Genomic DNA, 24,881 nt, shown 5'->3' on the forward strand with positions numbered 1-24,881 from the left:
GAACAGATTCAAAATCACCAATACAAGCATGCAATTTTAATAAATATCAAGTACTTCCAACGAGTTCTTGACTCTCTAAAAGTAATAAATTCCACTGTTTTCATATGCCTTATTTAACCAATTTATTATCAGGTTTTTTATTGTACCAAGTGTTCTGGTAAGAAGAATAGATAATTTAGTAGTGGAACAATGGCTTGAAGACGAAATAAATCTATATTTGTAAGGTGTTTTGTGTAGCTTCGGAAACCAATACATAGTTGGGACTTTCATTGTATTTGGTTCTGCTGGTAAAGCGGTAACTAAAGTTTAAATTTGTTACAGATGTCGTTTTCTGAAAATGGAGTCAGTTGGAATGTTGGTGAATTGGGGATTTCTTTTTGTAGAACCTCAATGTAAAATTTACGTCATACAATAATAATATTATTATCAGCTTTATCGGTCGTAACAAAAACAATTTCCTTGGCTATAGTTCTTTTAGTTTATGTTTGATACGAGAAATAGGTTTATTGTGGTTAATGTTAAGAGTTAAATGTTCTGTAAAATGTTGAATACCTATATCAACTATGTTCGTTACTGAATTAAAGAAAGAGTCCAAAGGTTTGTGTCAGCTTTTTCCCGTTCTATCCATTTCAAAGAGTAAGTATGGAGTGAGTCGGGGATGATATTACGACACTCATTCCTTATATCAATACGACATAGTCCTATATATAGTGCTGTAGGCTACATACACAGATCTAGAAATATTTTAAGTCTAAGTCTTATGAAACCATGCATTTCTAACTAAAACACCTGACATTTTAACACGTAGTTACAGAAATCTATAGCAGTTATGTATATGTTAAACCTGTTTTAAAACTTGCACAGTAAAAAAATCGTGTTTTCCTTCCGAAAAATACAATCATGACGTCTTTTCACTAAATCCATTGGAATGTTAGATGTGTACGGATTGATAGTTTAGTCTTAGATGCATGATTATTTTGTATTAGTTGTGAATGGATTTGAAATAGCTGTCAGATAACTGCGAGTACTTTCAGATCTGTTCCTAGTGTCTTTTTTGTTGTTGTCGGGATGTACAAGTACCCGCCCACGTCCACTTGTAATTCTGTCTATCTGATGAGTTAAGCCTTTTTCAACTGATTTTTATAGTTCGATCGTTTTTATGTTGTATTGTTTTACCACTGTCCCAGGTTAGGGGGTGGATCCCGCTAACATGTTTACCCCCCCCCCCCCCACACATTATTTATGTATGTGCCTGTCCAAAGTCAGGAGCCTGTAATTTAGTGGTTGTCGTTTGTTTATGTGTTACATATTTGTTTTTCGTTCATTTTTTTTTTATATAAAAAAGGCCGTTAGTTTTCTTGTTTGAATTGTTTTACATTATCATATGGGGGCCTATTATAGCTGACTATGCGGTCTGGGCTTTGTTCATTGTTGAAGGCCGTACGGTGACCTATAGTTGTTAATGTCTGTGTCATTTTGGTCTCTTGTGAACAATTGTCTCATTGGCAATCATACCACATCTTCTTTGTTATAATCAGCACACGTCTATCGGGTGTAGTGTGATAATGTCTTATCAATTAGTGAAAAGACAATATAAAATTGGCTCAAACTATTAAAGACCAAGTTGAACGAGGATAGAATATGCTTAACAATGTTTTATTTGTTTTTATTTAATGTAGTCATTTGACATGGTTTGCTGACATATTTCATTACAAGCGAAACTGTTAAGTCTTGAATACTGACTGGCAATATGGAATATATAAAACTCTCAAAAGAAGTACGAAACCCTGGAACATATCTAGTGTCCGGATACTGGCAACAAATGGCGTCCTCCATTGCGTCAATTACTTGCGCAATGTCTTTATTGGCAGTTAAATCTAGTATATTTTCCTTTATTTTAACAAGAAAATCGTTGAAATAATGTTCTCCATATGCATTTTTAATCTCGTCTGGACACTTTTCCCATAACTCCTTGTTTTGTGCGATGATAATATTTTCATCAGTTATATTTGTTCTGTAAAAATTAAAATATCATAAAAATTAATTGACACATGTATATTTATCAAGTGATAGCATGTATACATAAAAGTTTAAAATAAAAGAACGTCCAATGAAGTAATTAAGTCTCAAAAAATATTTTTTTTAACTCAGATAACCGGGGAGAGATCCGTTTGCGCCAAAAATTCGTCCTTTTGAGCCACAACATTTTTTACTAATGCTACGTTAGCGCCACCTGTCTTAAAATTACATGGTATCATTTGCCTAAAAAAACCAACACATGATTGCGTCAATTAATAGAAAAATTACTTCCCTACACTTTTATTCGGACTTGGAACCGGCAGTTTACACGGCAAATGTTTCCTTTTCTAAAACATACTTTCTTCTTACTGCTGCTGCATGAGTACTTCCGAATTTAATGTATGCAGTAGCTTGTAACTTCACTTTTATATTGTCCAAAAAGACAAACATTGAAGGATGAAATGCATAAAACAGTTCATAACTAGTATCTCAATTGTTTGTAAAACAATTAAAAGGTCTTTCTTGTAAAAGTGATGTTTTCGTATTGTACTTTGAACGACCTTTCGTTTGATATACGACAAGCATACCTTCTGAAACTTTTCGCTTTTTACACTTAATGACCTTATCCGCCTACATTTTTGAGATCGGAATTATAATATATGAAACAGAGTATATGAGCTTTCATTTGATATGCGACAACGCCATGTTCTGGAAAGTTTATTTTTTGCACTTAATAACCCTATCCTACTAATTTTTGGAGGTTGGGAATTTGATATTTCAAATGTACACATCATGACCTTTCATTTGATTAAAACAACCCTACCTTAAAAGAACATTTATTTTTTGCACTCAATGACCCCATCTAACCCATTTTTGGGAGACGTCAATTTGATATTTGAAATGTACGCTTTATGTTCTTTCATTTGATATGCGACAACCTTACCATCTGAGAAATTTGAATGTTTGCACTAAATGACCCCACCCTTCCCTCTGGGATGAAAAGGGGGTTTAAATTTTCATTTTTAAGTAGAGTTTATTAAGACCTTCAATTTGATATATCAGATGACCCCATTTGACAAAGTGCAAATAATGATGCAATATCAACTATATAAATAGAAGTTATGAAACTTACAAAGTCAATGCAAAACTTGAAAATTTCAAATTGACTTTTTGGTGGTTTTTTCCATGGAATGTTTTTGGTATTTGGTCAAACATATAACTATGTCAACCTCTTCAATTTCTAATACATTTTAAGTGGTAAGCTCTTGATGATTTAGAAATACATGCCTCCGCTCGAAAAACTTCAAACTGCATTACCTCTAAAACGACAATAGATATCTCAAATCTGTTAAATGATAAATGATCTACAGTTGAAGGACAACATTATAGAAAAAGAATTTGGACAATTTCAATGTTCACCAAGGTCACAATTAATCATCAAATATATGATGCAATACCAAACTTGAGAACCGGAAGGCGTAGAGACATCGGACTATCACCCTTCAACTCAAGACCACTTGACCTTTCAAATATCACAAGGTCAAGGTCATAGTATAATGTGAAGGTCAAGGTGAAATTTCATCATGACCTGACATTGACCTCAAATTGAAGGTCTTGAATTACTGATCATCTTTTCAGTTTATAGTAGGTTGATATCTGTTACCTTTAAAAAGATATACACAAAATACTATACTTTTAATAATCATCCCGTTGTAACTTTTGAACAGACAATCGGACATTTTTGGGCTTATTATATAAAATGTAGAGTTCGTCGAGAGGAACATTTTATACGCTGTATGTAGGCAGCAAAGTCTTATCGTTTTCCTAATATGTAAGCTTGAAATTGCAGCGTAATTTTTCTTTGCACTCTGTGACCTTTGACCTTGGGTGCATATTGAAGGTCACATGAATTAAAGATTATTGGTGAAGGTCCCAAGTCTCTACGACTTCCAGTTCTTGAAATAGATTTTTTCTAAAATTGTATACAATTTTTCAAGGGGAATAACTCCTTATAAGGGTTAATAACAAAATGATTGTATATGTTCATTAACATTGCCATCTGTTCCTGTACATGTTGCCGTTTTCAAATCGATTCTATCTCTAACATTTTTTGAGAAATGAGCAAAGGAAAGAAATTGTTTCAAGGGGAAATAACTCTCAAAGGGGATGATGAAATTCTATGCAGCCTCATATGGTAATACATCATGATGAGATGTACCTATTGTCCAAATAAGATCATGATATCTTCAAAAACAACGAGGGGGGGCCATGTTGACAAAAAACAATAAAAGGGAGATAACTTCTAAAGGGGATGATGAAATCCTACACAGCCTCATCTGGTAATACTTCATAATGAGGTCTACCGATGGTCCATATTTGGGTTTGATAACTCCAATAGAAACGAGGGGAGGCCATGTCAAACAAATGCTGGATGAAAAAAAAAAAAAAAAAAAAAAAAAAAAAACTAGTATCTCAATTGTTTGTAAAACAATTGAAAGGTCTTTCCTGTAAAAGTGATGTTTTCGTTATGTACTTTGTACGACCTTTCGTTTGATATACGACAAGCATACCTTTTCAAACTTTTCGCTTTTAACACTTAATGACCTCATCCGCCTACAGTTTTGAGATCGGAAGTATGATATATGTAATACAGAGTAGATGAGCTTTCATTTGATATGCGACAACGCCATTTTCTAGAAAGTTTGATTTTTGCACTTAATAACCCTATCCAACTAATTTTTTGAGGTCGGGAATTTGATATTTTAAATGTACACATCATGACCTTTCATTTGATATACAACAACCCTATCTTTAAAGAAAATTTATATTTTGCACTCAATGACCCCATCCAACCCATTTTTGGGAGACGTCAATTTGAAATTTGATATGTACGCTTTATGTTCTTTCATTTGATATGCGACAACCTTACCATCTGAGAAATTTGAATGTTTGCACTAAATGAACCCACCCTGCCCACTGGGATGAAAAGGGGGTTCAAAATTTTCATTTTTAGGTAGAGTTTATTTAGACCTTCAATTTGATATATCAGATGACCCCATTTGACAAAGTACAAATAATGATGCAATATCAACTATATAAATAGAAGTTATGAAACTTACAAAGTCAATGCAAAACTTGAAAATTTCAAAATGATTTTTTGGTGTATTTTTCCATGGAATGTTTTTGGTATTTGGTCAAACATATAACTATGTCAACCTCTTCAATTTCTTAAACATTTTAAGTGGTAAGCTCTTGTTGATTCAGAAATACATGCCTCCGCTCGCAAAACTTTAAACTGCAGTATCTCTATAACGACAATAGATATCTCAAATCTGTTAAATGATAAATGATCTACAGTTGAAGGACAACATTATAGAAAAAGAATTGGGACAATTTCAAACTTCACCAAGGTCACAATTAATCATCAAATATATGATGCAATACCAAACTTGAGAACCGGAAGTCATAGAGACATGGGACTATCACCATTCAACTCAGGACCACTTGACCTTTCAGAGATCACAATGTCAAGGTCATAGTATAATGTGAAGGTCAAGGTGAAATTGCATCATGACGTAACATTGACCTCAAATTGAAGGTCTTGAATTACTGATCATCTTTGCAGTATATAGTAGGTTGATATCTGTTACCTTAAAAAAGATATACACAAAATACTAGATTTTTAAGAATCATCCCGTTGTAACTTTTGAACAGACAGTCGGACATTTTTCGTTTAATAATATAAAATGTAGAGCTCGTCGAGAGGAACATTTTATACGCTGTATGTATGCAGCAAAGTCTTATCGTTTTCCTAATATGTAAGCTTGAAATTGCAGCGTAATTTTTTTTTGCACTCAGTGACCTTTGACCTTGGGTGCATATTCAAGGTCACATGAATTACAGATTATTGGTGCAGGTCCCAAGTCTCTACGACTTCCGGTTCTGAAAATAAAAAAAATTCTAAAACTGTTCACAATTTTTCAAGGGGAATAACTCCTTATAAGGGTTAATAACAAAATGATTGTATATGTTCAATAACATTGCCATCTGTTCTTGTACATGTTACCGTTTTCAAATCGATTCTGTCTTGAATACTTTTTGCTAAAAATGTAAAAGAAAGAAATTGCTTCAAGGGGACATAACTCTCATAAGGGATGATGAAATCCTTAGCAGCCTCATATGGTAACATATCATGATAAGATCTAGCTATTGTCCAAATAAGGTCATGATATCTTTTAAAACATTTAAGGGGGGCCATGTTGAAAAAAATCAATAAAAGGGAGATAACTTCTAAAGGGGATGATGAAATCCTACAAAAGTTCATCTTGTAAAAGTTCATGATGAGGTCTATCGATGGTCCATATTTGGTCTTGATAACTTCAACAGAAAGGGGAGGAGGCCTTGTCAAACAAATGTTGGAAGAAAAAAAAGAAAAAGACTAGTATCTCAATTGTTTGTAAAACAATTGAAAGGTCTTTCCTGTAAAAGTGATGTTTTCGTAATGTTCTTTGTACGACCTTTCGTTCGATATACGACAAGCATACCTTCTGTAACTTTTCGCTTTTTACACTTAATGACCTCATCCGCCTACATTTTTTAGATCGGAAGTATGATATATGTAACACAGGGTAGATGAGCTTTCATTTGATATGCGACAACGCCATGTTTTAAAAAGTTTGATTGTTGCACTTAATAACCTCATCCAACCAATTTTTGGAGGTTGGGAATTTGATATTTCAAATGTATACATCATGACCTTTCATTTGATATACAACAACCCTATCGTAAAAGAAAATTTATTTTTTGCACTCAATGACCCCATCCAACCAATTTTTGGGGGACGTCAATTTGAAATTTGAAATGTACGCTTTATGTTCTTTCATTTGATATGCGACAACCTTACCATTTGAGAAATTTGAATGTTTGCACTAAATGACCCCACCCTTCCCCCTGGGATGAAAAGGGGGGTTAAAATTTTCATTTTTTAAGTAGAGTTTATTAAGACCTTCAATTTGATATATCAGATGACCCCATTTGACAAAGTGCAAATAATGATGCAATATCAACTATATAAATAGAAGTTATGAAACTTACAAAGTCAATGCAAAACATGAAAATTTCAAATTGATTTTTTGGTGTTTTTTTCCATGGAATGTTTTTGGTATTTGGTCAAACACATAACTATGTCCACCTCTTCAATTTCTAAAACATTTTTCGTGGTAAGCTCTTGATGATTCAGAAATACATGCCTCCGCTCGCAAAACTTCAAACTGCATTATCTCTAAAACGACAATAGATATCTCAAATCTGTTAAATGATAAATGATCTACAGTTGAAGGACAACATTATAGAAAAAGAATGTGGACAATTTCAAAGTTCACCAAGGTCACAATTAATCATCAAATATATGATGCAATACAAAACTTGAGAACCGGAAGTCGTAGAGACATGGGACTATCACCATTCAACTCAAGACCACTTGACCTTTCAAATGTCACAAGGTCAAGGTCATAGTATAATGTGAAGGTCAAGGTGAAATTTCATCATGACCTGACATTGACCTCAAATTGAAGGTCTTGAACTACTGATCATCTTTGCTGTTTATAGTAGGTTGATATCTGTTACCTTTAAAAAGATATACACACAATACTATACTTTTAAGAATCATCCCGTCGTAACTTTTGAACAGACAGTCGGAATCTTTTGAGCTCAGTGTATAAAATGTAGAGCTCGTCGAGAGGAACATTTTATACACTGTAAGTATGCAGCAAACTCTTATCGTTTTCTTAATATGCAAGCTTGAAATTGCAGCGTAATTTTTTTTTGCACTTGGTGACCTTTGACCTTGGGTGCAAATTAAAGGTCACATGAACTTAAGGTTATTGGTGTAGGTCCCAAGTCTTTACGACTTCCGGTTCTCGAGATACAATTTTTCAAAAATTGTGTATATTTTTTCAAGGGAAATATCTCCTTATAAGGGTTAACAACTAAATGATTGTATATGTTTATTATCATTGCCATTTGGTCTTGTACATGTTGCCGTTTTCAAATCGAATCTATCTTGAATACTTTTTGATAAAAATGTAAAAGAAAGAAATTGCTTCAAGGGGACGTAACTCTCATAGGGAATGATGAAATCCTTAGCAGCCTCATATGGTAACACATCATGATGAGATCTAACTTTTGTCCAAATAAGGTCATGATATCTTTTAAAACATTTAAGGGGGGCCATGTTGAAAAAAATCAATAAAAGGGAGATAACTTCTAAAGGGGATGATGAAATCCTACAAAAGTTCATCTGGTAAAAGTTCATGATGAGGTCTATCAATGATCCATATTTGGTATTGATAACTTCAACAGAAAGGGGATGAGGCCTTGTCAAACAAATGTTGGAAGAAAAAAAATAAAAAACTAGTATCTCAATTGTTTGTAAAACAATTGAAAGGTCTTTCCTGTAAAAGTGATGTTTTCGTTATGTTCTTTGTACGACCTTTCGTTTGATATACGACAAGCATACCTTCTGAAACTTTTCGCTTTTTACACTTAATGACCTCATCCGCCTTCATTTTTGAGATCGGAAGTATGATATATGAAACACATAGTAGATGAGCTTTCATTTGATATGCGACAACGCCAAGTTCTAAAACGTTTAAATTTTGCACTTAATAACCCCATCCAACCAATTTTCGGAGGTTGGGAATTTGATATTTCAAATGTACACATCATGACCTTTCATTTGATATACAACAACCCTATTGTAAAAGAAATTATTTTTTTTGCACTCAATGACCCCATCCAACTAAATTTTGGGGGACGTCAATTTGAAATTTGAATTGTACGCTTTGTGTTCTTTCATTTGATATGCGACAACCTTACCATCTGAGAAATTTGAATTTTTGCACTAAATGACCCCATCCTTCCACCTGGGATGAAAAAGAGGTTTAAAATTTTCATTTTTAAGTAGAGTTTATTGAGACCTTCAATTTGATATATCAGATGACCCCATTTGACAAAGTGCAAAAAATGATGCAATATCAACTATATAAATAGAAGTTATGAAACTCACAAAGTCAATGCAAAACATGAAAATTTCAAATTTATTTTTGGGTGTTTTTTTCCATGGAATGTTTTTGGTATTTGGTTAAACATATAACTATGTCAATCTCTTCAATTTCTTAAACATTTTAAGTGGATAGCTGTTGTTGTTTCAGAAATACTTGCCGCCGCTCGAAAAATTTCAAACTGCATTATCTCTAAAACGACAATAGATATCTCAAATCTGTTAAATGGTAAATGATCTGCAGTTAAAGGACAACACTATAGAAAAAGAAATGGGACAATTTCAAAGTTCACCAAGGTCACAATTAATCATCAAATATATGATGCAATACCGAACTTAAGAACCGGAAGCCGTGGAGACATGGGACTACCACCATTCAACTCAGGACCACTTGACCTTTCAAATATCACAAGGTCAAGGTCATAGTATACTGTGAAGGTCAAGGTGAAATTTCATCATGACCTGACATTGACCTCAAATTGAAGGTCTTGAATTACTGATCATCTTTTCAGTTTATAGTAGGTTGATATCTGTTACCTTTAAAAAGATATACACAAAATACTATACTTTTATTAATCATCCCGTTGTAACTTTTGAACAGACGGTCGGACATTTTTGGGCTTATTATATAAAATGTAGAGTTCGTCGAGAGGAACATTTTATACGCTGTATGTAGGCAGCAAAGTCTTATCGTTTTCCTAATATGTAAGCTTGAAATTGCAGCGTAATTTTTTTTTGCACTCGGTGAACTTTGACCTTGAGTGCATATTAAAGGTCATATGAATTTAAGATTATTGGTGAAGGTTCAAAGTCTCTATGACTTCCGGTTCTCGAAATAAAATTTTTGAATTATTTTTTTTAATTTTTAAAGGGAAATAACTCCTTATAAGGGTTAGTAACAAATTAATTGTTTATGTTTATAAACATTGCCTTCTGTTCTAATACATGCTGTCATTTTCAATTAAATTCTATCTCTGATACTTTTTGAAAAAAATGCAAATAAAAGAAATTGCTTCAAGGGGATATAACTCTCAAAGTAGATGATGAAATCCTATGCAGCCTCATATGGTAATACATCATTGTGAGATCTACCTATTGTCCAAATAAAGTCATGATATCTTTAAACACATTTTGGGGGGACCATGTTGAAAAAAATTAATAAAAGGGAGATAACTTCTTAAGGGGCAGGTGAAATCCTACAAAAGTTCATCTGGTAAAAGTTCATGTTGAGGTCTATCGATGGTTCAATTTTGGGATTGATAACTCCAATAGAAGCGGTAGGAGGGCGTGCCAAAAAAATGCTGGAAGAAAAAAAAGAAAAAAAAACATTAGAAAAACAATAAGGTCTTTCCCATGTAGGGGAAAGACCTTAACTAGTATCTCAATTGTTTGTAAAACAATTGAAAGGTCTTTCCTGTAAAAGTGATGTTTTCGTATTGTAATTTGTACGACCTTTCGTTTGATATAAGACAGCATACCTTCTGAAACTTTTCGCTTTTTACACTTAATGACCTCATCCGCCTACATTTTTGAGATCGGAATTACGATACATGGAACAGAGTAGATGAGCTTTCTTTTGATATGCGACAACACCATGTTCTAAAAAGTTTGATTTTTGCACTTAATAACCCTATCCAACTAATTTTTGGAGGTCGGGAATTTGATATATCAAATGTACACATCATGACCTTTCATTTGATATACAACAACCCTACCTTAAAAGAAAATTTATTTTTTGCACTCAATGACCCCATCCAATCAATTTTTTGGAGACGTCAATTTGAAATTTGAAATGTACGCTTTATGTTCTTTCATTTGATATGCAACAACCTTACCATCTGAGAAATTTGAATGTTTGCACTAAATGACCCCACCCGTCCCCCTGGGATGAAAAGGAGGTTTAAAATTTTCATTTTTAAGTAGAGTTTATTGAGACCTTCAATTTGATATATCAGATGACCCCATTTGACAAAGTGCAAATAATGATGCAATATCAACTATATAAATAGAAGTTATGAAACTTACAAAGTCAATGCAAAACTTGAAAATTTCAAATTGATTTTTTGGTGTTTTTTTCCATGGAATGTTTTTGGTATTTGGTCAAACATATAACTATGTCAACCTCTTCAATTTCTAAGACATTTTAAGTGGTAAACTCTTGATGATTCAGAAATACATGCCTCCGCTCGCAAAACTTCAAACTGCTTTATCTCTAAAAGGACTATAGATATTTCAAATATGTTAAATGATAAACGATATACAGTTGAACAACAACATTATAGAAAAAGAATTGGGACAATTTCAAAGTTCATAAAGGTCACAATTTATCATCAAATATATGATGCAATACTAAACTTAAGAACCGGAAGTCGTAGAAACATGGGACTAGCACCATTCAACTCAGGACCACTTAACCTTTCAACTATCACAAGGTCAAGGTCATAGTATACTGTGAAGGTCAAGGTGAAATTTCATCATGACCTGACATTGACCTCAAATTGAAGGTCTCGAACTACTGATCATCTTTGCAGTTTATAGTAGGTTGATATCTGTTACCTTTAAAAAGATATTCACACAATACTATACTTTTAAGAATCATCCCGTTGTAACTTTTGAACAGACGGTCGGACATTTTTGGGCTTTTTGTATAAAATGTAGAGCTTGTCGAGAAGAACATTTCATACGCTGTATGTATGCAGCAAAGTCTTATCGTTTTCCTAATATGTAAGCTTGAAATTGCAGCGTAATTTTTGTTTGCACTCGGTGACCTTTGACCTTGGGTGCATATTAAAGGTCATATGAATTTAAGATTATTGGTGAAGGTTACAAGTCTCTATGACTTCCGGTTCTCGAATATAAATTTTTGAAAATATATTTTTAATTTCTAAAGGGAAATAACTCCTTATAAGGGTTAATAACAAATAAATTGTTTATGTTTATAAACATTGCCATCTGTTCTAATACATGCTGTCATTTTCAATTAAATTCTATCTCTAATACTTTTTGAAAAAAATGCAAATAAAAGAAATTGATTCAAGGGGATATAACTCTCAAAGTAGATGATGAAATCCTATGCAGCCTCATATGGTAATACATTATGATGAGATCTACCTTTTGTCCAAATAAAGTCGTGATATCTTTTAACACATTTTGGGGGGACCATGTTGAAAAAAATCAACAAAAGGGAGATAACTTCTTAAGGGGAAGGTGAAATCCTACAAAAGTTCATCTGGTAAAAGTTCATGTTGAGGTCTATTGATGGTTTAATTTTGGTATTGATAACTCCAATAGAAGCGGTAGGAGGGCGAGCCAAACAAATGCTGGAAGAAAAAAAAGAAAAAAAAACATTAGAAAAACAATAAGGTCTTTCCTCACGGAGAGGAAAGACCTTAAAAACATGCGAAAAACAATAAGGTCTTTCCTCGCGGAGAGGAAAGACCTTAATAATTCCCCGTGGAATACTTTTGCTCTATTACTAGTACGTCTTGCGGTAGATAGACGGTTTCAGCCCATACGAATGGTGGGAGCTAAGCACTGTGTCACCAACGTATGTGGCTAAAACATAATCAGCAAAAGCTTATATTTTCTTCTCTTTTGGCATATCTTGTATAAAATATTCAGCAAAGCAATAAGTTTTCTTCTCTCTCTGTAAATGGACTGTCTACTACATTTCAAGTCATTTCTCTCCAGATGCTCATCTTCATGCTGAAATATCTCCGATCATATGATACTTTTTTTAGCCAAACATATTATAAGAATAAATATTAATCTTTAATATTTATGATAGATATGTGTATAGGTAAATTGGCGCAAATGAGTTCCGATTATTGGTGCAAATGATACATTTGGAGAACAAAATTTTGGCGCAACTAATACCCCTGAAAAAACAGTAGTTGGCGACAAAGGACTGATGCCGATAACCGTATGTTCCAAACGGAAGGGAACCCGCATAACAGATTACGTATAATAATCTACCGAGGTTTGCCGAGTGACAAAATTGACTCAGTTTCCCGACTTAATTTTCGATCATTAGTTTAACCTTGATTACTTGTGTTGTTTTAATTACGAGTACATTGTACATTCCGTTAATTTGCTTGTCTTGTTAATATCTATTATACATGCTGGATTATTAGCCTTTCAAAGTTAACAACCGGTTTGCACATTTATAAAAGAACTTTGTTTGCATTTACCTTAAATATTGCCATTTCGTCAATCAATTTAAAATGTATCAAACCAGTTTTCGTCAGATTCCGACAAGACGCTTGTAGCTAATGACCTGAAGTCATAAAACTTTCGAGTCAGTATTAGTACTCATACTCAAAACTCAACCAATCAAAATGCTGGATTTCATGTTTCAAGCACTGATCAAAGTTTTATTTACTTCAACCACTTGACTGTATAGTTTATATACTTACTTGTACATGCTTGGTTCTATTGTGATGACCTTGACATTAAACTTTTGCATTTCTCTTCTGAGACATTCTGAAAATCCTATTACACCAAACTTCGAAGCAGTGTATGCTGAGAAACCTGGCAATCCATTTCTTCCTGGAAATCAAAACAGTGTGTTTAGGGACAGTTTAAATGTTTTTAATTGTCATTTAGATTAGCAACATGTCGAGCATCTTTGCTAGCCAATGGTTCTTCTTAAAAGGGACCAGGTCGAAATCCTTGGCTAGCGAAGATGCACTGTCAACGTATATTTGTTCCACCTAACAGAAGTTCCAGTGGAAACTTTATTATAAACAATGTCATAATACCTGTACCCGATAGAACAAATATTCTATACTATTTATTCCGTTAGGAACATTTACTGTAATATTTATTCCTGTGGAAGTTATATTCCAGATTATTTTTTCCATTTGGACATTTCATTATGAAGGAACTTCTATTCTGTGACAGCACCTCGAGTACCAACTGAGAAGGATCCGACAAACGAAATGCAGATAGCTTATATGATGTTTTTCTTTATGTTTGCAGTATGCAAAGTTGTCGCGTTCAACCTGATTGGCTTTTGAGTATCTGAATAATAATTCAAAATAGCTGTTCATGTCAGAGTTCATGCAAAAATGGGTCCGCTAAAGCCTTTGCTGAACGATTTGAAATTAAAAATATGACTGCATGATTGAGAATTAATAAACTAAACGTGTTAATTGCCAACCTGACTAGGCCAGTACTGAAATTTAGGATATTAAGATAAATATTTTTATATATTTAAATCTCGTATAACATTTTCAATAACACGACAATGTTCGTTAATTAATTTGTAATATTTGAATTATTTGTTAAACGCGTGTTATATTACCAGCCAGACTTGCAACAGTGACAACACGACCTTGGGTTTTTCTGACGAGCGGTAGAAATGTTTTGGTCACTCTGATTACACCTGTTAAATTCACGTCAATCAAGCGTTGATAGACATCTAATGGACACCATTCACATTCGACGTAAGATGCTACACCTGCATTGTTAATAACAGCCCATAATCCTACAAAAATAGAAAAAAAATGTTTAATTCTTACAATTCTAAAATAGCAGATAAAGAACTCGTATTTCCCGTCCGTAGCGTTTATCCGCAAACATTGTGGTGCTTTTTGTTCATTGGCTTTGTCTGGCGTGTGAATATATATAAAAGTATAGCAAAGTCAACCATGTCAACCTCGTTTATCCAAAAAATATTCACTTCGAAAAACTCTAGTCGAGGCATTCTTGAGCAATCTGTCAACGTATTTTATAATATGCATAGCATATCAGTACTATAGTAATACATATATATATATTTGTGTTGTTCTTGCCATTCGTCTTATGACCAAAATTGTTTTGATTTCTATATGTTCTCTTGTCGAAAAGTCAGTGTTCATGATTTGATGTAGTCTGTTGTTTAATCCAATGAACTTTCAGATAACGGCGGTCTTTCGGCATGTTTGGGTTGGTTTGATTTGTTTGGGGTTTTTTTTTGGGGGGGGGAGGGGGAGCAGTCCGAAAAATATCACTCGGCTAAAAGTTTGTGTACTGACATATTTGCACGAACCTTTATCTTGAATAGTATCTTCAACAAACTTTAATGCATCTAAGACATCTTGTTCTTTGGTTACATCTATTTGTACAGGATGCACACATTTTGAGAAGTCTTTAAGTTCGTTTGCACCCGCTCCGTTAATATCTAGACAACCAGCAAACACCTGGAATCCTAAAGTGCTCAACTGTTTGGCTATATGGTAACCAAAGCCTCTATCACATCCTTAAAGAAAGACATGATTTCCGTCACTTTGAAAATATTATGTTTTTGTATTTTTCAGAGGCGTATCAATTAAGAGGTGGCAAAGGTGCCCGGGTCCTCCTTTTTCCTGGAAAAAATTGCTTGTTTATATATGGAATCTCTGAAGCATGAACAGAGCGGGGCCCTCTTAGGCAGTCAGTGGGCCCCCACTTATAAAAATGTCTGGATGCACCACTGTTTTCCCCACTGCCCTGTTTTCTTTTCTACAGTTATCCCCAGACCAATTCCCGCCTTGTTACTCCCTTTATCAAACATTCCTTTTGAACCTACCGTGATCTACTGTGTATCACATCTCAAGAGAGTGCCAGGGAAAACACATTTATGATATATAACCCTTGATTAATCATGAATCGACCAATATATGTTTACAGTGGTCCATTTAGGGAGCAAAGAGAGTGTATGCTCTCTAAATTGATTTGAAAATATATACATTTTAGCATAAAATCGTCCAATTTTATTTTTCTCGCTTATGAATTCATCCAAAAACACTTTAGACCGATAAATATACATACATAAAACAGACATATAATAACAAGCATTCTGTGTGTGAATATAATCTAATGCATTGCAATACATACATGACATAGTCGGGGGGCGGGGGGGGGGGGGGGGCACTTCCTATGTAATGACTGGTAGGGATGAGCCGCTGGAATAGGTCACTATTTCATGCTTCATGATATATGAAAAGGGTGGGAAATTCAGATTGAATATATCAATAGGTTGATATTATCACTTGCTGGATATGTATTATAAGTATCTGAAACTAATTAAGTGTTCCTATTTATTTGTAATGCGGTTAAACCACAGTCGTAAATGCATCAGCTATTTGTCAAACCAATTAAACTCTATTTATTCAATGTGGTATTTCCACTGAGGTTAGATATAGATGCAATAAATCCAATCATTTTGACATTTCCACCTCATTAACATTGAAAGGTTTGCATACATGAAACATTTGAAGAAATTCCATTGCATAGTGTCAGCGTCCTTCAACAGGGAACGACAAATCAGTTTTTAAATAAATTAAATGTAAACTCAGTAAAAGTGATACTATCTGAAGTGTTACTAACGTTACATTTATCTGATAAAACATTATCTATTGTCTTTTCAAATTGAAATTTCTTCATAATTAAAGTTATAAAAGGGGCAAATAGCACTGGCAAATAGAAACTTAGTGAAGAATATATTGGAAAAGCAATGTGTGATTATTGCGACTGCGTTGCTTCTAAACAAAAACGTAAAATGAGTGGGACCTCAAAATTTGTTTAAACTCTAATGTACCAGAAGATGAAAAATATCCAAATATATCTATAGGTCTGTTTTTTGTTCATTAATATATGACAAGGTATACATTTTAGATAAACAAAATATATGAAAAGGGTGGGGTACTTGATGTCTCAGCTGCTCACCCCTACCCAAAAAAGTTTGAAGTGGCCCCCCCCGGGGACATAGTCCTCTACCGGTTAAAAAATCATTGTAATGGAACGAAATTCTAACTCGATCTATAACATGTCATGGTGTAAACTAGATAAAAATAAAATAACAAACAAACATACATACAACTAAATTCTTCAAACATTTTACTAAGTATATCATAAAAAATTTAATTCTAGGTTAAGGGCTAAATAATTGAACAACATGAACAAGGAGAAAAGCTAAAATCGTGAAAATCGAAGTTGACCTGTACCTACAGTAGACCTGATAAACACGGTACACCAAATATCAAATCGATGAAGAAAAACTGATTTGCCGCGGACTGACGGATGGACAGACAGCTAGACAGACGGCCGGACAAAGTGAAAACCTAAAGTCCTTCGACTTCGTCAGAAGGAGACTACAAACACGACTTTTACAGTCAATGTAAAGAGGATCGGACCATGTCAACCAAGTTTCAAGTTAAACTTGTATTGTAAATTGTGTATACATACGGTCTCCGGTTTGAGACAAACAGAATCGAGTGACGTTTATGTCTGATGTAAGATTTGATATTCCTCCAAAGCTCGTGACCGGTTTCAAATGTAAATTCTCAGTGTAAATTGCCTTTTAAGTTAAACCACGGGGTCAAGAAATAGTACCACAACATTGATTTTAAAAATAGCATACCTGTTATAAATACTGATTTGCCATTTACTTTGATTTTCCTGTTTCGTCTGAGTTTGTAAACAAATATAAGAAGACTAACGAAAAGTATGAAAATAAGAATCACTCCATAAACACAAATATGCATAGCATTAGCGCAGTCAGTCATAAAATATCATCGCTTCACATGGTAGTTTTAATATTCATAACTTGTCATTGTAGGCGTAACTAGAAAGACCGAGTAGTTACGATTGTTAATTGATTAATCTTTTGGTAAAAAGTCATCCATTGATTGACCAATCAGAATCATTTCAGAAAGTCATGTTTTATCTTGTTCTACTATTTGGTTTTCCGATAGACCTGTGACGGATATTTTTTTCATCACGGAAACCGACTTTTTATTTAGTTTTTTATCAGACGAGTGCGCTCCCCTTGAAAATGGCATCTCCTTCTCCAGATCCAACATTTACAAAAGAAGAAATAAAAAGGAACTTATTCAAATCACCAAATGTCGAAGCAGACAGAATGACAGGTTAATATATTATCCACATCATGGACTTTAACTAATTATACGTCCGGTATCTCGAATGACCGAATAACAGTGTAAATTGATTCCTTCATTCATCACCTGATCACTGTTCATAAAAAAACTTTTTAATTTTGGTGTAACTTGTTTCGGTCTTCCAATGGAGAGAAACAAGTGCCTGTGGTACAAACACAGGAAATCGTAAGTTCTATAAATAAAATTCTGTCAATAATAAAGTCGACTATCAATAGAGCTTTTCTTAGAATTTACCGAATTTTATTTATAGATCTTCCGATTCCTGTGGTATATTTTTTACAACAAAAACTGAACAAATAAATAAGAAATATTGGGTTTCACTAATTAGCGACAAGAAGCGACATGAAGAACAATTTTAGCGACAGGAGAACTTTTTTTTTATTAAATATAAAAAGCATTTTAATATCATGTTTATCATGTTTATTTATCTTTTTAAATATACGGGCAGAAATTTTTTTTTTTTTTTTTTTTTATATTGATAGATGAAGAACATTAAATTAGATTAACGAGGCATGTGTCCATTTTATTTTTGCTACAATCACATCCAATTAACATTTTTAACTTTTTACAATTACAGACACGTGACAGAGTTGTCAAGCCATAACTGCATGGAGATTTGGAAATTTTCAGCTGGAGTTTTGGTCTCATATAACTCAAACTGGAATTTTTTATCGACCCTTTTTTCGTCTTGCGCAACGTTTTTTTGTGTGTGTTGAAACTGCATATCATTGAATTACATGCGCGAGAATATACAATCATTGTAAATAGTGTAGTCCCAATGAACATCTGTTAAAAACTCAAGATCGTAATTAATTTCCTTTAATCTTCAATCAATATGCATAAATATGATAAATATCGTTAAATCTGGTAATACACAAAAGAAAATGACATGAATGATAAAACATTCACATTTCAATTTTGTTTTCCTCTTCTTTGACTTTCATTTTGTAAGTTTATTATATATTGTAGGAAAGGAAAAGAGTTTTAAAGAAACAAATTATAAGATACATGTAAATATATTATTATTCTAAAACACAAGTAAAAGCGAGCGTAAAAGTCAGGGCTATCCATTGAATCGGGTAGCCGGCTGAAATCCACCGCTTACAGTGGCTTCAAGTGCCGTCTACTTCATTGACAAAAATATAAATTCAAAAAGAAAAAAAAATCTTTTTCAAATGTTTACAGGCAGCCGAGAGACATGTATTGTCACAAAGTCGAGGTCACGATAAGCAAGGATGAAAAGTCAGTGTTTACCTTGGCCTAAATATAGTTCACATGAATTCAGGTCACTGATTGGTTGTCTTTTTAAAGTCAGACTGCATTGTTTCCTTTCAAAGATAACAAGAGAGACATATCGGTGGTCATTGAACAATAACAATAGAGACGGAAGTTTTTAAAACGTGAAGACAATCAGATAGGACGACAATTTAATTATGTTATGTAATAGTATAAGTCAAATTAAAGAAAGCGTAGTAGATAATATTGTTCAGAATCTGGAAAACAGTATCTTTTGAAGTTCATTTTTCAAAGCCCATGTGTTATCAGCGAATCAAGGTCAAAACATAAAGTAGAATATTGTCGACTCGACATCAAATAACTAACATTTCCAAATGATTTACGTATCTGATTTATTGAACAGTTTACAAAAAATATATCAATTTTCTTTCAATGCTTGAGAAATAATTGTATGATTTAACGACGCATACTACTCTTTAGAGAGAAAAGGGGGGTCATTTGTTTGCAAATGCACGTAGTTATGCAAAAATAAATTGATCAAGATTTCTAACAAACCGGATGATTATTTAAATAAAACTCCTTTAAAAGTAAATGAATTTTAAGCATAAGGTAATGAAAATATAAAAACAAACATAAAAAAAATGAAATTTCTTTTGAGTTTTTTTTTCTTTCTTTAATTTCATACATAAAAAATGGTCATTTGAAAGATGAAATTAGGTGCCAGGAGATTGCCAGAATGCAGGATTTTGCTCTATTTATGCCAGAGCTTCTCATGTTCTCGGGGCCTTCAGCAACTCTCAGAGTCAGACCCCCTGCTGTAAGACACCAACGGAGGGTTGAGATCTCACAAACATGTTTAACCCCGCCGCATTTTTGGGCCTGTCCCAAGTCAGGAGCCTCTGGCCTTTGTTAGTCCTATATTATTTTAATTTTAGTTTCTTGTGTACAATTTGGAAATTAGTATGGCGTCCATTATCACTGAACTAGTATATATTTGTTTAGGGGCCAGCTGAAGGACGGGAATTTCTCGCTACATTGAAGACCTGTTTGTGACCTTCTGCTGTTGTTTTTTATTTGGTCGGGTTGTTGTCTCTTTGACACATTCCCCATTTCCATTCTCAATTTTATGTTACAGCGCCTTTAAATTTAATTGAGCCTTCTACTTCAATTTCAATGGAAAGCCCTGAAAAGTAATATCATAATACCACAGGGTAAGCGTAAAACATAATAAATAATAAAAAAAAAAATTCTTATGCATACATGTATTCTTTTTATATTTATTTGGAATAAGTAACTTTAAGCAAAAAAAATGTTTTCTTGTCACTAAAATTATTCTTCTCAAAGGTTCTATACGTTTTTTGTCGCTAATTAGTGAGACCGGAAATATTAAAGTGTACCTGTGGTATATTTTTTATACACAATAAAAACGAACAAATAAATTAGAAATATTTAAGTGTTATGAACTATGATGCAGGATAAAAAAAATGAATGAATCATTAATTTTATATCCTTTTATTTTCAGATAGCAGTTCAGCCTTGTCTTTAATGAATAGGTTACAGATAGATTATGAAATTGAAATGAGTAGAAAATTAATGCAAAAAGGTATATATACATGTAAATAGTTTTCGCTATTAAAGCATCCAAAAATGTAGGTTCAAATGTACTTATTAAAATATCTGACTTTTTTTAACTGATAAATTATCATGATGAGATGTATCATCAACAAAATAATATTAAAAAACAATATATTCATGTACATGTTGATATTCTTGTTGAGCAAAGAGATTTTTTATTCATTTAAAATTGAGATCTCAAAGAAAGGTTTAGAGCTTGACTTGTTGTTCATGTTGTTGGTTACTGTATATCATATTAAGTTTATTGTTTTGTAAATAATTACCTATGTATGTTTATCCTTGTTTAACATTTGTCTAGTGAGTACATTGCACATATAGTTGAATTGTATATGGTCAGCTATTTTTTTATAGTCTGTACATACAGTGACTTATACATGTTATAGTACTGTGGATTCATTTTCATTGTCACCAATTTTCGTGGATGAAGGAAAACTTGCATGTTCGTGGCCATGTAATTTCATGGTTGTGCCAAAGTTTTTATACATGCTAGAAAATTTGTAATTCGTTTAACCTTTAATTTTGTGGTTCACCTATACCCAGGCAATCCATGAAAATTGTATCCAACAAATATAAATTAATCCATCCTAGTTGTAAACTCCTACATCAATTCAATACCACTATAAAACTGCACCCAGTGGAGCACCTGGTTAAGTTTAGACCAAGCAATGAAACATATATTGCTAATCGGATAAAAACAAATCTGATTTTTTTTCAGACGACATGCATGAGCAGAGACTGAAACAATTACGACAGAAGTTGAAAAATCTAAGTGATGATGATTGGATGTACCCATCGGTGGAAAAATTGCTGGGACTAAGTTAATCACAAAAAGTTATAATTTATAAAAAAAATACGGAACAAGCACAAAATGATCCGAGACCAATTAGTTGGTAAATGGAACTGATATAAAAGGTGTCAGATTGTGATCTATAAATACATGATAAAAACAGTGTAACTGCAGATTCCACAAAGGAGAAAGGTCCAGTAAGGACCAATTTGGCCTCAAATTTCAGGTTCATCTGACAAAAGATTTTGACCACTTTTTAAACACTTAATTGTCTATTTCATTTGAATCAATTAGTTTATGTGAAAGAGTTTAACCGATATACATGAAGTCATAAAAAAACGATCCGATTCAAGGTCAAATATGAAAAATCTACCAAATATGATGAAAAATGTCACTTTTCAGATGGTTTTTGGTAAAAATGAAATTAGCCTCATCCATGTTCATCCTCAACATTTATATGTTTATATATGTTCTGTATTATCATTAAATACAACTTACATTTCAATATTAAGGATGAACATGAATGCACTTTCATTTTACATGAAAATCGTCTAAAATTTAACTAAAATGCTAGAATTGTGAAGATTTCAGTAACTTAGCATGACTTAATGGTGCTAGTACTTGATATACATGTATGTACATAGTATTGTCAAAAACAGCCCATATGTATGTAAATTTTGTAAAACTGCTATATTTTGGGGCCAAAAAGGGGTCTTAATAGACATACTCTCTTATTTGTATGGTGGAGAACTTGTTGTAGGACATGTGAATTAACATGTGTATCTATGTTTTATCATAACAAATCTTAAAAAAACAGATTTACCTAAATATCTTATTTTTATGTATAAAAATTTCTATAAATTTGTCTTGGTCTATTTTTTTCACAATTTCAGTGATTGACTTATGTATTTGAGTGTTTCTGTAGTATATTTTGACTCTTTTATCTGACCCTTTTAATATTTCAACTTTCAGTATGAAAGTAATGAAGAATGCATTAGATACATGTGTCACATCAGTTTATGAATAAAAGCTTATATCAACTATAACAAATAACTGGAGATGGGGGATAAACATCAATGAAACAGAAACCCCACTAAAAAAATAAGCAAAAGATGACTACAACAATAGACAAGTACAACAAAAATGTATCTATATATATTCAATTTTCAATCATCCAATTTTATGCAACTGCAAAAAAAAAAAAATATTTGGTCATATATTGGTAATTAGGCCAGGTATCATGTATATAGTCATCAGCGTTGTGCAAAGACGCTTAGTTTCCCAACAATTGCTTTAGTTTAAGTGAATGGATTATAACACTAATCTCGGAGTTTAGAACATATTTAATTATCATTATTCAATGTATTTTTGCATTACACAATAATAAGGGGCCAATAACAATACTTGTATAAATTGCTTATTTCTTGAACAATTTCAATGGGGTTTTATTCTTGAATTCTTTGGGTTCTGAATCTTACCATGAATTAAGATTTTGGAATTTGGGTCCCGTCTTTAAATTGGTCCACATGAGGCCCAAAGGATCCAGCTTAAACTTTGTTTGATGTCATCAAAAAATGAATTATTGATGTTCTTTGATATGCCAAATCTAACTGTGTATTTAGATTTTTTTATATAGGGTCCTGCTTTCAAATGGGTCTACATTAAGGTCCAAAGGGTCAAAAATTAAACTTGGTTTGATTTTAACAAAAATTGAATTCTTTGGGTTCATTGAAATGCTGAATCTTAAGCATGTATTTAGATTTTAACTGGATTTTTGTGACAAAAATGTAGATTATTGATTTTGGGATGTAAGGCGGGCAGATGGCAGCCAAATGTTATTTGTGAATTAACTCATGAGCTGTTCAACCATAGCTTTTAAAATTTTAATATGTTGTTACTGACAAAAAATTGGAGGTCAAGTTATATAATGACTATTTTTACTTTTACCATATAGGAGTTATGGTTCTTGAAAGATTGAAAAATATCGTTTCCAGGCCTGTCTGTGCATTAACTCATGAACTGTTCAACAAAAGTTTTTAAAATTTTAATATGTTACTGACAACAAAATGGAGGTCAAGTTTAAAAATGATGATTTTAACTTTTATCATTAGGAGTTATGGTTCTTGAAAGATTGAAAAATGGCGTTTCGAGGACTATCTGTGCATTTACTCATGAAATGCTCAACCAAAGCTTTTAAAATTTTAGTATGTTGTTACCGACAACAAAATGGAGGTCAAGTTCAAAAATGACGATTTTGACTTGTACCCTTGAGGAGTTATGGTTCTTGAAAGTTTGAAAAATGGTGTTTCAAGTCTACATCTACATTCTACGTTGATCTGTCAAACTTGACCAATACTCAACGCTTCTGGTGGGCGCAAGAAAAAGAGTAATTTGTAAGATAACCAAAGAATATACAAGCGAGTATAAATTAAGTATAAAAAAAGTAGAGGCTCTAAAGAGCCTGTGTCGCTCACCTTGGTCTATGTGAATATTAAACAAAGGAAGCAGATGGATTCATGAAAAAATTGTGTTTTGGTGGTGTTGATGTTTTTGTACATCTTACTTTACTAAACAGTCTTGCTGCTTACAATTATCTCTATCTATAATGAACTTGACCCAGTAGTTTCAGTGGAAAATGTTAATAAAAATTTACAAATTTTATGAAAATTGTTAAAAATTGACTATAAAGGACAATAACTCTTTAGGGGGTCAATTGACCATTTCAGTCATGTTGACTTGTTTGTAAATCTTACTTTGCTGAACATTATTGCTGTTTACAGTTTATCTTTATCTATAATAATATTTAAGATAATAACCAAAATCGGCAAAATTTCTTAAAATTACCGATTCAGGGGTAGCAACCCAACAACCGGTTGTCTGATTCATCTGAAAGTTTCCGGGAAGATAGATCTTGACCTAATTAACAATTGTATACCGAGTCAGATTTGCTCTAAATGCTTTGGTTTTTGAGTTATAAGCCAAAATCTACATTTAACCCCTATGTTCTATTTTTAGCTGTGGCGGCCATCTTGATATGATGGCCAGGTCATCGGACTCATTTTTTAAAGTAGATACCCCAATGATGATTGTGGCCAAGTTTGGATTAATTTGGCCCTGTAGTTTCAAAGGAGAAGATTTTTGTATAAGATAACAAAGATTTACGAAAAATGGTTAAAAATTGACTATAAAGGGCAATAACTCCTAAAGGGGTCAACTGACCATT

General features: G+C 33.0%; 2 protein-coding genes across 2 annotated transcripts; one reads left to right on the plus strand and one right to left on the minus strand.

The window, feature by feature from the left end:
• Positions 1-1,650: 1,650 nt before the first annotated feature.
• Positions 1,651-17,734, minus strand: LOC134725197 (short-chain dehydrogenase/reductase family 9C member 7-like). Its single transcript, XM_063588831.1, has 5 exons — positions 17,463-17,734; positions 15,111-15,320; positions 14,385-14,567; positions 13,495-13,627; positions 1,651-2,014 (listed from the first exon to the last, which is right to left on the minus strand). Exons 1-5 carry the CDS (start codon positions 17,605-17,607, stop codon positions 1,657-1,659), a joined length of 1,029 nt encoding a protein of 342 aa, XP_063444901.1. The 5' UTR covers positions 17,608-17,734; the 3' UTR covers positions 1,651-1,656.
• A 45-nt stretch (positions 17,735-17,779) lies between these two features.
• On the plus strand, positions 17,780-22,474 carry LOC134725198 (uncharacterized). The gene is made up of 3 exons (XM_063588832.1): positions 17,780-17,970; positions 20,759-20,839; positions 21,587-22,474. The coding sequence occupies exons 1-3, from the start codon at positions 17,877-17,879 to the stop codon at positions 21,691-21,693; spliced, it is 282 nt and encodes a 93-aa protein (XP_063444902.1). The 5' UTR covers positions 17,780-17,876; the 3' UTR covers positions 21,694-22,474.
• The last annotated feature ends 2,407 nt before the right edge of the window (positions 22,475-24,881 follow it).

The sequence above is a fragment of the Mytilus trossulus genome, chromosome 7 (genome assembly GCF_036588685.1).
Source record: "Mytilus trossulus isolate FHL-02 chromosome 7, PNRI_Mtr1.1.1.hap1, whole genome shotgun sequence".
In the NCBI taxonomy this organism is placed as follows: domain Eukaryota; kingdom Metazoa; phylum Mollusca; class Bivalvia; order Mytilida; family Mytilidae; genus Mytilus; species Mytilus trossulus.